The sequence below is a fragment of the Tiliqua scincoides genome, chromosome 2, assembly GCF_035046505.1.
Source record: "Tiliqua scincoides isolate rTilSci1 chromosome 2, rTilSci1.hap2, whole genome shotgun sequence".
NCBI lineage: Eukaryota > Metazoa > Chordata > Lepidosauria > Squamata > Scincidae > Tiliqua > Tiliqua scincoides.
Genome location: NC_089822.1, coordinates 41,066,723 through 41,082,658, shown reverse-complemented (window position 1 = coordinate 41,082,658; position 15,936 = coordinate 41,066,723). Strand labels below are relative to the sequence as shown.

The 15,936-nt window shown below is 43.0% G+C and overlaps 1 protein-coding gene across 1 annotated transcript in view; it reads left to right on the top strand.

Annotated features, from left to right (window-relative positions):
- KIAA0825 (KIAA0825 ortholog) overlaps nt 1-15,936 on the top strand; it is a 309,279-nt gene that overhangs the window by 147,086 nt on the left and 146,257 nt on the right. The window contains exon 18 of the mRNA XM_066615910.1: nt 8,036-8,191. Within this exon, the coding sequence (XP_066472007.1) occupies nt 8,036-8,191 (156 nt within the window). The remainder of the gene's footprint in view (nt 1-8,035; nt 8,192-15,936) is intronic.

The following is a 15,936-nucleotide window of genomic DNA, read 5'->3' as shown; positions in this document are numbered from 1 at the left end:
TCACTGCTGCAACTAAAATTGCATTGCATGACTTGAAAGAAGAGCAGAGGTTTTTTTTGTTCCCCGTTGGAATCCTTCAGTCTCGGAAGACTATGATATCGTGCTCTGAATGGTGGTTCTGGAAAAGCGTCTGGTGTGCCTGGAAAGGCCGATTTGAGAGTGACAATCCCTTCCACACTGGGAGCAAAGGTAGTATGTCCCTGGTCTGTCTCCCTGGCTATGGGCCTTCCTTCTTTGCTTCTTTGCGTCAGTCTGTTGGGCAAGTGTCTCTTCAAACTGGGAGAGGTCATGCTTCACAGCCTGCCTCCAAGCGGGACGCTCAGAGGCCAAGGTTTCCCATCTGTTCAGGTCCAATCCTAAGTCCTTCAGATCCCTCTTGCAGATGTCCTTGTATCGCAACTGTGGTCTACCTTTAGGGCACTTTCCCTGCACGAGTTCTCCATAGAGGAGATCCTTTGGGATCCGGCCATTGTCCATTCTTACAACATGACCAAGCCAACACAGGCAACTCTGTTTTAGTAGTGTGTACATGCTAGGGATTCCAGTTCGTTTCAGGACTGTGTTGTTTGGAACTTTGTCCTGCCAGGTGATACAGACAGGACAGTTGGAGGCAGCGCATGTGGAAAGTGTTCAGCTTCCTCTCCTGTGCAAAGAGTCCTGGACTCACTGCAGTACAGAAGTGCATTCAAGACGCAAGCTCTATAGACCTGGATCTTTGTATGTTCCATCAGCTTCTTGTTGGGCCATTCTCTCTTTGTAAGTCTGGAAAATGTGGCAGCTGCTTTACCAATGCGTTTGTTTAGCTCAGTATCGAGAGAAAGAATGTCGGAGATCATTGAGCCAAGGTACACAAAGTCATAGACAGCCTCCAGTTCATGCACAGAGATTGCAATGCAGGGAGGTGAGTCCACATCCTGAACCATGACCTGTGTTTTCTTCAGGCTGATTGTCAGTACAAAGTCTTGGCAGGTCTTGCAAAAACGATTCATGAGCTGCTGAAGAGCTTTGGCAGAGTGGGCGGTGACAGCTGCATCGTCAAAGAGGAAGTCATGCAGACATTTCAGCTGGACTTTTGACTTTGCTCTCAGTCTGGAGAGGCTGAAGAGCTTTCTGTCTGATCTGATTTGGAGATAGATGCCTTCTGTTGCAGTTCCAAACACATGCTTCAGCAGGACAGCGAAGAAAATCCCAAACAAGGTTGGTGCGAGAACACAGCCCTGCTTCACTCCGCTTCGGATGTCAAAGGGGTCTGATGTTGAGCCATCAAAGTCTACAGTGCCCTTCATGTCCTAGTGGAAAAACCTGACGATGCTGAAGAACCTGGGTGGACATCCGATCTTGGGGAGAATCTTGAAAAGGTCGTCCCTACTGACCAGGTCGAAAGCCTTTGTGAGGTCTATGAAGGCTACAAAGAGTGGCTGTTGTTCCCTGTATTTCTCCTGCAGCTACCTAATGGAGAATACCATATCAGTGATGGACCTGTTGGCTTGGAATCCACACTGCGATTCTGGGTAGATGTTCTCTGCAAGTACCTGGAGCCTCTTCAGTACAACTTGGGCAAACAGCTTCCCTACAATGCTAAAGAAAGAGATGCCGCGGTAGTTATTGCAGTCACCCCTGTCGCCTTTGTTCTTGTACATTGTGACGATGTTTGCATCCCTCATGTCCTGTGGTACTCCACCTTCTCTCCAGCAGAGACAGAGGATTTCATGCAGCTCAGTGACAATAATCCCTTTGCAGCACTTTAGGACTTCAGCAGGGATGTTGTCTTTCCCAGATGCCTTGCCAGAGGCAAGAGAGTCCAGGGCCACGTTAAGTTTTGCTAGGGTTCGTTCACTGTCAAGCTCCTCCAACACAGGCAGGCACTCAGTGTTGTTCAGTGCTTCCTCAGTTACTACATTTTCTCAGGAATATAGTTCAGAGTAGTGCTGCACCCAGAGTGCCATCTGCTATGCCCGGTCCTGGATGACCTCGCCTGTGGCAGACTTCAGAAGGGCAATTTTCTTCTGTGTTGGACCTAGGGCCTGCATGATACCATCATACTTCCCCTTGATGTTGCCCGTGTCAGCTGCTATCTGTATCTGGGAACAGAGCTGGAGCCAGTAGTCGTTAGCATATCTCCTGGCAATCTGCTGGACTTTGCTGCGAGCAGCTCGGAGGACCTGCAGGTTGCTCACACTGGGACAGGCTTTGTATGCTGCTAGAGTCTTTTCCTCAACAACTGGTGTCAACTCCTCAGAGTGGGCTTCACATCAGTCTGCCGTCTTGTTGGTCTTCTTGCCAAATATGGGCAAGGTGGTGTTGTAAACAGCATTTTTGAAATGTTCCTATCTGTTTGCATTGGCCGGGCCTGGAAGAGATTTCTCAAGCACTTGTGCAAATTCCTCCACTTTTCCCTGATCGCTGGTCTTGCTGGTGTCAATGCGAGGTTTTCCTTCCTTTTCGTGTGATAGTCTCTTTGTTCACAGTTTCACTCTGCTGCACACCAGGGAGTGGTCAGTGTCGCAGTCGGCACCCTGATAACTGCTTGTGATCTTGATGCTGGGAAGGCTGGAGTGTCTGGTGAGAATCAGGTCGAGCTGATGCCAGTGCTTTGATCTTGGATGTCTCCAGGAGCTCTATGTTGGGGCTTTGTGTTGAAGAACATGTTGCTGACACAGAGACCGTGATGACAGCAAAACTCTAGCAGGCGTTGGCCATTTTCGTTCATCTTCCCAGTGCCGAACTAACCTAAGCAAGTGGGCCACGAACTGTGATCAGCACCAATTCTAGCACTGAAATAGCCGAGGATGAATAATGGCTCTTTCTCGGGATTTTCTTGATAGTGGTGGCCAGGTCATTGTAGAATTTGTCTTTAGCTTCTGCTGGAGAATTTGTCTTTAGCTTCATTTACTTCCTGTGGTAGGTGGAATGATGAATCCCAGCAGGGTATTTCTGACCGCAAAGCCAACGCCATGTTCCCTAGTCTCCCTTAGTGGTTTTCCCTGCCAGAAAAACGAGAAATTTCTCTCCTTGACAGATCCTGAATCTGGCAACATCGTCTCTTGAAGGGCGACGATGTCCATCTGCAGTCTGCTCTGTTCCATGTTGATGACAGCTGTCTTGAGTGCGTCGTCTATTTCTTGCAGATCGTCAGAAAAGCCAGGTGTCATTGTCCTAATGTTCCAGGTGCCCAGCTTTAGGGCAGGAGTTTTCTTCTTTCTGTTGCATGATGCAGAGTTGTCAATCCACTTGTCGGTTTTCACCCTAAACCCCATTTACCCCATGAGGTTAACAGACCTTGGCAAGGCATTACCTTACTGGCTGGGGACTGCCCAGCTTAAGGTGGGTGGTAGCTACCCAATGAGATGCAATGACCTCTCTCATCATCAGAGGAGGTTTGGGATCAGAGTTTTCCTTCTCTCAGATAAGCTGCCTTCCCAGGCTAGCAAGTTCCATCTACACAGTGGTAGATGTTCCCTAGATCTGTCAAAATGGGCAGGTTTTAGTACGGCACCATAAAGATACAACATTGTCAAGTTTCAGGATTACCTTCCATGCTATTATTTAGTAATATGGGAATAATTCACAAAATATATTTTGGAATTCAGATAAACTTTCATAGGTAGATTTTATTTCTGTTCTCCTGTAGTTTTGTGTATGATACTGAGTGGTATTATACTCATCCTTATTCTATATCCTGTATAGAACAAGTGATACTTCTCTGTTGTGATATTCTAGTCATAGAAATATTGCATTTGAACTCAGTGATGCAAACTGTGTATTTGTATTTGTTTAGAGATTAGTCCAAGTTCATAATGCTTATTTAGTTACTAGCCACAGAGAGCAATTGATAATTATATTTCAGTGTTAGTTCAAGGGCTATCATAAGATTGAAATCATAACATTGAAAAAACGATCTTATACCACAGATACTATTAACCTAAAAACAGGGTTATCTTGATAGCATATGGTAGTTGAATTACCAGAGATCAGAATCAGAATCACCTTTATTGGCATACATCCCAGAATAACAGCCCAACAGGAAATATTACTAGAGGAATAACAGTTTCTTACAGTTGTATCTGTCGGTCTGTCATCAAATGAAGGTAGGTTACCATTTTACCAAACTAATATGGGATGGGATGGTTTAAGGGAGAGCAGACCTTCTTGGTCAGATCACAAAGACTTTGAAATTCAATATCTAACAATCTTTTGACAATCCTCCAATAAGCCTCAGAATATGTATACGTGTTCAGGTAGTCCAAGGAGAATCCAATCAATTCAATTTTCTCCCTTATGAAGCTTGACCGTTTAGAAAAGCCAAGCTCTCCAAGCATCATATAAACCAGACTTCCTGGCAGAGTTATAATGTACTGTATATGCAACCAATATTGAATGGTCATTAGCCAGGTTCTGGTTTGCAAGAGTTTCTGCCCTGTTTCTAGACATGTAGTGGCATAGGGGGCAGTGGCATTGCTAGGGGGGTGCAGGGGGATGGGCTGCACCGGGTGACGTGCCTGGGGGGGTGACGTGCCCGGGGGAGTGACGTGCTAAAATTGTGGCTTTAGGAGCTACCCTGTCATGCCATACACTGTTGGATGCAGAATGTCCTGTGGAATGCAATGCAAAAAACGGAATTGAAATAGCTCCTTTCGTTCAAATGTTATGGCCAAAAAACCGGAAGAAAAAATGCATGGAGCCCTATGGAAAGTGAAAGTGAGCCGTATCGCACGTTTACTCGTGAGTAGGTGAGCTTGCCATAGTCCATCAGAAAGGGCAGGCTGAGAGGAATCCAACGACACAAGAATGGTCCTGATCCAATGAATGCAGCCCCCCAAAAACACCCGAGAAGCCGGTCCCATCCCAGTCTATTGAGCCCAAAACGAAGCCACGTGGCCGCGTTTACTCATGAGTAGGCGGACTTGCCTTAGTCCGTCGGAAAGGACAGGCAGAGAGGACTCCAGGGGCATCAGAATGGTCCTGATCCAATGAATGCAGCCCCCAAAAACACAAAAGGAAGATGGAGGTCCCTCCCTCCCAACTGCAGTCTATTGAGCTGTATGGAAAGCAAAGCAACCTCACGGTTGCGTTTACTCACGAGTAGGCAGACGTGCCTTGGCTGGTGGTCAGGCCAGGCAAAGGGGAATGTGAGGACACCAGAATGGTCCTGATCCAATGGAGCTGGAGTGCACAGAAGGCAGCCTCCACCTCCCCCCCCCTCACTAAAAAGGACAAAAAAAGAGGCTTGAGCTGGTAAGGGGAATGTTTTCTATTTTGCACTTGTAAAACCAGGTGGGTCTTTATCTTGATATGCCTGAAATAGAAGAACTTTAGACTGGGCACTGGGGAGGGCTGGAAATCTCACTGATTCTTTATGAGGGGGTGTTATTGCAGGCAGACTACAGAGTAAGCTCCATTGACCACTATGGGACTTACTTCTGAGTAGACATGCATAGGCTTGAGCTCACAGGCTGCAATTCTTTCCACACTTTCGTGAGAGTAAGCCCCATTGATCACTGTGGGACTTGTTTCTGAGTAGACATGCATAGGATTGGGCTCACAGGCTGCAGTCCTACCCACACTTTCCTGAGAGTAAGCCCCATTGACCACAATAGGACTTACTTCAGAGTAGATTCACTTGGTGGAACAGGACTGGCTCCCTCTTATTTAATTATTTCTTTTATTTTAATTTAATTATTTATAATTATTTATTTTAATTTCCTTGATGATGTCACTTCTGGCCATGACATCACTTCCAGTGGATCCTGGACAGATTGTCATTCTAAAAAGTGGGTCCCAGTGCTAAAAGTTTGATAATTACTGCAATAAGGTGTTAGTAAGTTGACACAGGGGTATGTGTGTGTGTGTGTGTGACTCTACAAGTTTTCAAAATCACTAAAATCAGTTTAGAGGAATAAGACCATCATGTTATATATCAATCAATGCATAATTTCATGCAGAATGCAATGAAACAAACCACATTGTAATATATGTGTGCTAACAAAAGGTACAGCCAAAAAACCAGCAGGGGCGGGGCGATGGGTTGAAGTGCAGGCCTCCCGCACTGGGTGACGTGAATCCTACTGATGCCACTGATAGGGGGCATACCTGCAGGCAATATTATGCTTTGTTTACACCCAGGGCAATTCCTGTATAACAGCTGCTTCAAAAATACTTAATGCTAAGGTCTCATCGTGGCTACTGTTTGGAATCCAAATATGGAAATCCACATTTAATGTGGAAATTGAAAGGGTACAAGCACCATTTCTTTATAAGATCTTTGTGGTGCCACACTGTGTGCCTTATGCAGTGCTATGTTTAGAGGCTGGTCAATACCATCTAGAACTGTTGGCATGGGTTAGGTTTTGCAGATACTGGTTATCTGTCTGCTATACAGCCAACCAGAACCTTTTTTTAAAGAGTATTTTATTGGATACTATTCAACCCCTGGGTCTCACTCTATCAATAAAATACATACCATGGGGTTGTCTGTGGAAATCTTGGGTGCTGGAATCCAAGCTAGGGCACCTAAGATTCTTCTGGACAGACAGATAGACTTGGTGCACAATCCTATCCTGCACTGGAATAGGCAAGCCAAGAGGCTTGTGCTGTATCCAGTGCAGGATAGGGGCCATAAGCGGCACAGCCAGAGATAAGGGAAAACATTTCCCCTTACCTCCGGGTCAGGACCGCTGGCTCCTATGGGTCTCCTTGGACTTGCGCCACCTCTTGAAGTGCAGCTTGGAGCCGCTCCCCCCCCCCAGGAACAGACACTGGGATCTGGCATAACTGCTGGATTCCAGCCCCGCCTCCTGCACCCCACCTGCCCCTGGGGCTGCCCACAGCCTGCCCTTCCCCCGCCCAGGAATGCTTCCCTCCTGCCTCCTCCCCGCTCCCCCGCCTACCTCAGAGGGTTGTGTCAACCCAGCTGATGAGGAGGAAGCCGGTGCGGAGGCTTGTGTCAGCCTCTGCTGGGCAGTGCTTCTTTGAGTGCCGGCCCAACTTCCTCCTGAGGAGGTGCAAGGGACTTGCGCAGGCCCAAGTCAAGGGCTAGATTGCACCCATAGACAGACAAGAAATTAATGCAGAAGCTTCTTAAAACTTCCCACCACTTCATTTGCATTTACCTTTAATATATGGGACTATGCAGAGATATTTGCTTCTAATCGACAATCTGCAGGAGTGGAGAGCTTACCCGATGGCTGGATGTAATGTACTCCTGTCAAATATCCTTAAAGCCAGCTTCGAAGAATGGGGCTAAAAGCTGTGCATGCAATGAGAAAGATCCTGAAACTGTGACCCATATGCTTTTGCAATGTTCTTCGTACAATGATTTGCGTCAAACATATTTAGCCCCATATTTAGTTCACTTATCTATAAAATAGGACACAGGTATTGTTTGTGATTTACTAGTAGCCAAGGGTGAGGATCTTGTGCAGTCAACAGCAATATAGCAATGTCTGGAGCCCAGAGGATAATTTCGCAATATGCGAACCAGCCTGTTGTGCAACATGGTAAATGTTAGGTAATGTGGCATGCTAGAGCTCCTCATAAGGAGCTGCATTTCTCTCTCTGTGCTATGAGACTTTGTATGAAATTGCTTATTTTTATGCCAATAAAGGTAAAGTATAGGGGGCACACTGGGCAACCCCAAAATTGCCCTAAGAAATTTTGCCTGAACTCTCTCCAAGGCATGGTTTACTGCTTTAATCCAAATTGGGATACCATATAAGAGTTGTGTGGTTATCTTGGCATTAAAGATCTTAACTGCTGCAGGGATAAAACAGTTGCCCTGCCTATAAACTAATAATAACTTGGGAAGTGAGAATTACCAGAGATATGATTGCTGAATTTTGAAATTTCTTGTTCTCCTTTAATTGCATCCAATGGTTAGAGGAGAAAATACAGTATCAAATTAAAACATTCTGTAAAATCTAGATAATAAGCAGCTTGATCATCACATGCTATACTTACACTTATATAGATGAGATTGACTTCACTGTTAATGGTAATGCTTATGGATTGTAATTAACATGGACTTGTTTTTTTAAAGGAATATTTAAATAAACAGCTGTCTTATGAGGAACTTTCTGAAGAAAACATTGCAAGCATTAGACCTTTAAATATGAAATTACAAAGCAAAGAAGAACAGCCTGTGTTTGACCCTTTCCACGTGCACTACCTGTATTGCACTAATGTGTTAGAAAAGGTTAGTGATTATTTGAAACATTTTCACTTTCACTGTTGATGTGCAATACTGTATGATGTTGAAGTACCACCTATCAAGACAAAGAAATCCAGTACCTGTGACAGTTTCTGACATTTTGATGAAAAAGTATACCAGCTAACTAACATCATCTCTTAATCTACACTTTTGCAAACATGTCACCTTCTCCCTCCTACTTGCCAATGATCACTGCTTCTGCCTGTTGCTCCACTCAAATTCTACCTTTTCTGAACAACAAAGATCACTTCAGTCTAGATTCCTGCCCTTTTGTCTCAATCTCCCTCAGTTAAAAATCCACTTTCTCTAACTGGTTCTCTTGAAGTCTTTGTAGGTCTTAAAATTCTTGCCTGAATGTCAGGCTAATTACATACACTGTACTACAGATGGTACATTTTGCACAATGTAAATATAAGTTGGTCAGTTTTCTCACTTAATGTGCAGAGCCGAAGAACCAAAACTTAGACGTTAGTTTTGAATTTCTTCACTGGAACTCCCTGTGGGTTTTTTGTATTTCAAATGGCACATATGAGAGCTCAAATGTGGATTAGGATCATGGCAGAGAGGAGGGAGGTGTCTTATCTTTTGCCCTTACAGCATGACAATGATTCAAATTATTTTTCCAAAGCTGCTATTAGCAATGGAATGGAAAATTTACAGGAATCATTTGCCTATAAGTTTTCCACTCTATGCTTAATCATTGCCTTGGGAGAGGGAATTTGAGGTACAGAATCTACACAGGGGCAAAGGATTCAACCCCTCTTCCTTTCACGTCATAGCCACGATCCAAATTGGAAACCCTCCTGCAGTTACTTTTTGGGATTGATAGAATAGGGGAGGTTCCAAATACAGAATCCCCACATAAGATTTAGGGTGCAATCCTAACCCCTTATGTCAGTGCTTTCATGACTCCACTTCTCGGCAAAATGAATGGGCTTTCGAATGAGGCAAAACTGAAGTGTCTCCTAAATGACTGCTCACCAGATGTGCTAGAGGGAATTTTTACTTTTGGTGATTTCTAAGCCTTCTTAATGTAATTTGTCAAAAATATTGATATTTTATGTTGAACTGTAAATGTTTTATTAGTAATTTAGTATCTTAACTCCGTTTTTGATAAATGGGATTAGGACTAATTATGTTTGCTTTTATGATTTCTCTATCTATGCCTAATAAAGGTTTATTCATTCATTCAGTGCTTTCCAGCACTGGCATAGTGGTGCCAATGGGACATGTACTGCATCCTGCAGTTGGGTGTCACTCACGGAGGCCTCCTCAAAGTAAGGGCATGTTTGTTCCCTTGGTGCTCCATTACCCTTATGTTGTATTACCCAGTGCTGGAAAGCATTGACATAAGGGGTTAGGATTGCATCCTTAGTTTGACCTTGAATGCCAAGGTTGGACATCAGTTGCAAGGATTTCCCCGCCTTCACGTAGCAGTATTGTGTGCCTCAGAAAACATGGAAACTCATTCACTGATGTTGTGGTTGCTAAGTAGAATGTTATGCAGTGCCCAGTGAATATTGTTTACAATGTGACACAACTTCCTCAAACCCTAATACAATTTTATGAAGCATATATTTAGTGTTTTAAAATTATTTTTCTGGTTTGAGTACCATTGGTGAACAGGAGGGAAAGACAAAGGGCAAGAAACAGCATACTTCTTGCAAATCTAATTTGCTACATGGCATCTTCCATTTTATTATGTGATCCCCAGTTATTGGTATTTCTTAGTCAGAAGGTGAGCAGAGGAAATGCCACCAAAGCAGCTTGCAGAGAGGAATCAACAGTTGTAAACAGTAAGGGGTTTTTCCACAAAAAATAAGCCCATGCCCCAGCCAACCCTTTGCTGCAAAAATGTTCCTAGGCAAAGCCTATAGCTAGTCCAGTCCTACCTGGCTCCCTGTACAGCAATGCAGTGGTGCCAACATGGCAGCCATTGTTTCCCACAGGGGTTATTTTAGCATGTTGAGGCCTATGTAGGTTAAGGGAACATTTGTTCCTTTGTCCCATTGTAAACCCCAGCAGCCACCATGGGTCAACTCAGACCTGGGCTAGTGATATCGCTGGTGTAAGTCCACATTGATCTATGAAGACAGATTAGGCACAGGAAGGGGGTTAGGATTTGGCAGGCACCACTGTTGTCAAACCCACCCCCTTCCTGGGTGCAATTCACCCTCCTCCCCACCTACCTCCTGCCCTCCCCCATCCTATTCCACTCCCTATGCAACCTTACTTGTACCAGCAACTGTCCCCATCCCATCAGAGCATGGACTTGGCTGCTTGCCACTTGTGGCAGTGGCCAAGCCACACTCACTGGCATAATCATGTTTATGACTGTTGTAAAGTGCATTATACCATTGGATTGGGCTGTTAGGTACACTAATTTTATCCATATTGTATATTTCAATTAAAATGTTCTGAACAGTATTAATAAAAAGATGTCCATTAAGCTAATTAAGGTCTTATCTGCAGATGAATTCACCTTAAGTTGGAATTGCCTTTTTTAATTCTGTGTGGTCTCCAGCTGAGCCGTACTAAAGACATGGTTACTTGCCTTTAGATAAAAGGGCAGAAATTAAACTAGGCCCTAATTTGGAATGCAGATAATATTTTTATCGTGTCTGTTACAGCTCTCTCCTACATTCATTAATAGTATAGTAGCATAAGACCTTCAAATGCTGACAACTCAGGGCAGAATTCCTCTGCTGTGTGACGGGACTGCAGTGCTCTATTAATCTGCAAGTGACAAGCAATAGTTATATTGGATTGCAAGAACTTTTACTATACTATCTTGTTATCAGACTATGGGCAGCTATGAGAATGCTTTTGCGGTTTTTTTCCTACTGAGTCCAAAAGTAATGTGTAAAAACAATCAAATACTTTGACACTATAAAATACAACCATAAAATACTTCTGTGTTGAAAAGTTAAATGAACCTGCTTGTTAAGATTTTCATCATCATTCCTGTTCAGAGTGACCTTACCCTCTGTGGTGAGTTTGGTAGCAAGTAGAACATGACCTTTTTGATTATGACACCTCAGCCTGTTTTTTCATATGGCATTCTTGATCTAGGATACCTAGACACTATCTGAAGATATTGCTGTTCAGCCATACCTTACTAGGCTTAATTATTATTTTTAATCTCTCAGTTGTTAACTCAGTGTGAATGTTTACTTTCTAACATTGCTATTTTTTTTATACTACCATTATTGTTTTTAATTTTTCATGTGAGCTGCCACAAGAGGCTGGATGCCACAAGAGGCATGAATACAAATGGTCAAGAGGCTAGATGCAAATATTTTGAATTAATAAAATTGCACAAATCCAAGGAGAGTGGAGTGGCTTGTAGGCACTCCACACTGCTTGGGAACGGGGGTTGGGATCTGGCTTATCAGCCGGATCCCAGCCCTGCCTCCCTCTCCCCACTCGCTCGCCCGTCTGCCCCCTGGATTGCCTTCTGTCCATCCTCTCCCCACCCCAGAATGCCTCCCTCCTGCCTCTTCCCTGCCCTCCCCAGAGCCTTGCATCAGCTGAACTTGGATGATGCAGAGTTGCCTCCACAAGTCAGCATAGTGGCTGGATGCAGCCTCCGCAGGCCAGCACATGTCTTTGCGCTGGCGCAAACATGCGTTGTGGCATGTTTGTGACCCTCCTGGCCCAGCGCAAGTGACTTGAACTGGCCCAAGGGCGTCTCAGGATTGCGCCCTTTATAATATTGTATCCTAATTTTTGAATTTGCTTCTTATCTGTAACAATTTACATTATAACCAGTTCCAAATATTCTTTTTCATGTTTGGTTTCTTGTATTTTGTCATACTCTGGCATGACTAAAAGTGTGTCCGCCTTGGTCACAGCTGGAATTGCTGTTGGATCTGCTTTATGGTTTGCACTTAATCAGGAGTACCTAAGCATCAAATTACTGTTGGAAGATCAGGAGTAGAGTACTGCTGTTTCCCATGGGAAGCTAAAAGAGAGGGAGTTGCTTTAATTAGAGTTCGCTTGAGAAGAGATAATGCCTGCCCTCACTGCAGACAGTGAGATCCCAGGGGGCAGATTCAGCCCCCATTCCAGTAGTTGTAAACCATTACTTTCTCCATTATAAGGGTAAATGGCTGCTGTATTCACATGGGAGAAAATGGAAATGAAGAGCTCCAGTTGGGGGCAACATTGCTGAGTATTTCAGTTTCTGCTGATAGGTTCCAATGATGGAAGAAATTGCATTTAAAAGATATTCATCCCAACTATCAATCCCACTTGAGAGTTGTCTTAATTTCCCCTCCTCCTCCTGCAGGCAACCCCATGATTGTGGGGGGACAATTCCTGAGCACCCATGTGACATTTATATGGTAAAATGTGAATGCCAAGAGGGCATGCGACCTGATCTGATCATCAACCGGTGCTGATTTGTGTTTGTCCATGATTAGGAAGGATACTAAGGCAGCATCAGACATACAAATGTCTTGCAAAAACATTTCTGTGACTCAACTCAATACTTCCTCTGCACTACAGGAGAATTCCACAGCAGACACACCAGTGGCGGGCCAGGGGAGCAAAAGCCCCAGGTGCACTTGTGGGCCCTGTGGGGGGTGGCACCACTGCACCCGCTGTGCCACTGCCTGCTGCACCACACTTGCCTGCCATCTGGAGCCATTCTGTGGGTAGGCGAAGCCCCACACAGCATTCAGAACACTCCGAAATCCTTCTGAGGCTTCTAGAGCTCTCTTAAGCAGCACTTCTGGGAAACTAGAAGTACTGTTAGAACGCTGGGGGGGGGGCGAATGCAGTGAACTGAACAGGCACGGTTTTCGGAGCTCTGTTTCTCACCTCTAATCTGCAGGAGATCTGATGACTTTGCCAGGAGAGGCTTTGTTATCCTGAGTAGGTTGCAGCCCAGCTGGGGCAGCTTGCTTCTCAGGAGTTGGCTGTTCAAGGCAGTGGGGGAGGAAATGTGGAAATCACGACTAACTGCGAAACCCTTGTGGAGATACCATCTACTGAATAGATACCATCTAATGAAAGAAGATACTTGGAAGAACAAAGTAAGTGCTGATTGTGTTATGCAAATCCCGGCTTTAAACAACTGACTTTGGGAAAAGGAGAATGAGAGGGAGGATTCCTCCACCTCACCATTTATTTTTCAATCTGAGAAGAGACATTTGAGTTTTTGGCACTATATGGAGTATAATTTTATCAATATAAATTTACAAATCTGCAACGCTGTATGAGATATAAACTATATGTTGGATTTTGGATTGTGGAAGGACTTCTTATCATTGAGTGGTGAGATGATTATTGTTTGGTCGGTGGCTGTGGGAAGTTAAATGTTTGCATTCCATATCAAAGAGATTGCTTATGACATGTAGTGAACTAAAAGAAAACTGCAAGGGGAAAATTATGGATTCATCAGGAACAGATTGGGAAAATTTAATACAATAAAAGCTGCAATATTTGCTTGGTATGAGTCGACAACAAGTGATCCAAACTTTACAAATCCAAATTAGTGTGGAAATCCTAAGACAATAGATAAATAAGCTTAATGCAATGGAAGTTAAAGCTACAACAATGAAGAATAATGATCTACAATTGGAAAAGACAATTCTAATTCTAAGTACCCAAAAGTTATTGGACCAGAACCGAGAAGAGACATGTCAACTAATAAGCATAGCTGACCAAGAGATTAACCAAGAGAAGGAGATGACCTGCCAGGATCTGGATTTATTGGCAGGAATAAGAAGACGAAGAAGAGGATGTATATCAAAGCACAAATTCTTAAGAGACATTCTTGTGAAGTTTATCAGGAAAAAAAGATGGAAAAGAGAGGGGGAAAAAGTTTAGAGATGATATGCAAGAGCTGCTATTCAAGATAATGACATGATTTGGTAGTGGTGTAATATTTGATTTGAGAGAAGAAAAAATATGTCTAGGTATTTTATAGGTCAATTTTGATGAACTAGGTTTAAATTTGTTTGATATTGTTTTGGAATTTATAGATGGGGAAATGATACAAAGGTAGAAAGTTAAGTTTAGAAAGTAATGGATAGGTAATATATGAGTGGTTTGGTAGATTTGTTTATAATTAGATTTATGATAAGTAGTTAGTAGTAATTAGTATTAGAATAAGTTGTATTAAGAGTTTAAGATTTTGTATTTTATAGGTTAATTTTTATGAATTTAGATTTAGATGAATTTTGATTAATTTTGATGAATTAGATTTAAATTTGTTTGATATTGTTTTGGAATTTATAGATGGGGAAATGATATGAAGGTAGAAAGTTAAGTTTAGAAAGCAGTGGATATGTAACATATGAGTAGTTTGGTAGACTTGTTTATAATTAGATTTATGATAAGTATTTAGTAGTAAATTTGTATTAGAATAAGTTGTATTAATAAAAGAGTTTAAGATTTTATTGAAAGAAGGAACATAAAGAATGATGGGAAAAGAAGGGGAGAAATAACTATGATGATGAAATGGTGAGGTACACAGAATATGAATACAGCGTTTTTAGAAATGAATATGTAGTTTTTGTATATTTTTTTCTTTTTCTTTTTATAATTGTTTCTTTCCTTTTTTTGATTATATTAATATAAGAAATTATTGGTTGAATGGATTATTAATTAATTGGTATATGGTATCCTGCAACCTCAATGTTTGTATGTATGTGTTTTTGTATGTGCGTTTGTTTGTGTTTATGGAAAAATAAAAAAATAATTTTTAAAAAAAAGAACACTCTGGAAGTCTTGAAAGGTTTTCGGCATAATCCTGAATGCCACACAAGGCTCTGTGCAGCTAGGTAAGTATTCTGGGGGGCGGCATTGTGGTCCTGCGTCCCGGGGTGATACAGGCCAGGTCCGTAACTGAGCCACACCTTGTTGTGCCATACCATTCAAACTACAGGGCAGTATCACAATTGTTGGAGCATCCTGTCCTTGAGAGAATTCATTGTAAGTTCAATCAGAGCCCTATGATATTTGTTTTTTGGGCTCCATTGGCAGTTGAAAGGTGTTCATCCAAGCCTCTTTAAAATTTGGCACAAAGTAAACAAAACAGCCCTTTTTTTTTTTTTGAAGAGCAAGAATAACCCTTCAAGGATAATTTAGGAATAAGATGCTGGTTGGATAATTAACAGCCCAATTTCAAGCTATCCATTTTGGACATAGTGGTGACCCTACTCCAGGAATTCCTGGATGATACTTTCTGGTTCTGATTCAGTCCACCTTCCAGAAATGGTCTCAGTTATCCCAGTGGATGACCTACACTGGGAACTAGACAAGGAGAATGTATCATGATTGGTTCTGCTGGACCTCTCAGTGGAAGCTGATAACATTAACCATGATATTGTGCTAGATCACCTGGCCAGGATGAGATTTGGAGGCAGTGTTTGCAGTGACTCTGTCTTCCTTGGAGAGCAGATTCCAGGAAGTGGTATGGGGAACTCCTGTTCAATATCATGACTTTTAGGGTCCTACAGAGTTCAGTTTTGTTCTTTGTGTTGGTACACAACACATCTTGTTGGTACATCTACATGATGAAACTGCTGGGAGGGATCATCAGGGATATGGGGGTGGGTGCCATTAATATACAAATACCCCCCGCCCCAGCTCTATGTCTTATTCCCTCTTGCACTAGGTAGGCTGTAAAAGTTCTGAATCACTGTTTCGAATCGGCAGTAGGCTGGATGAGAGTGAAAAAGTTGAAACTAAATATAGACACGACAGAAGGACTTGGTCAG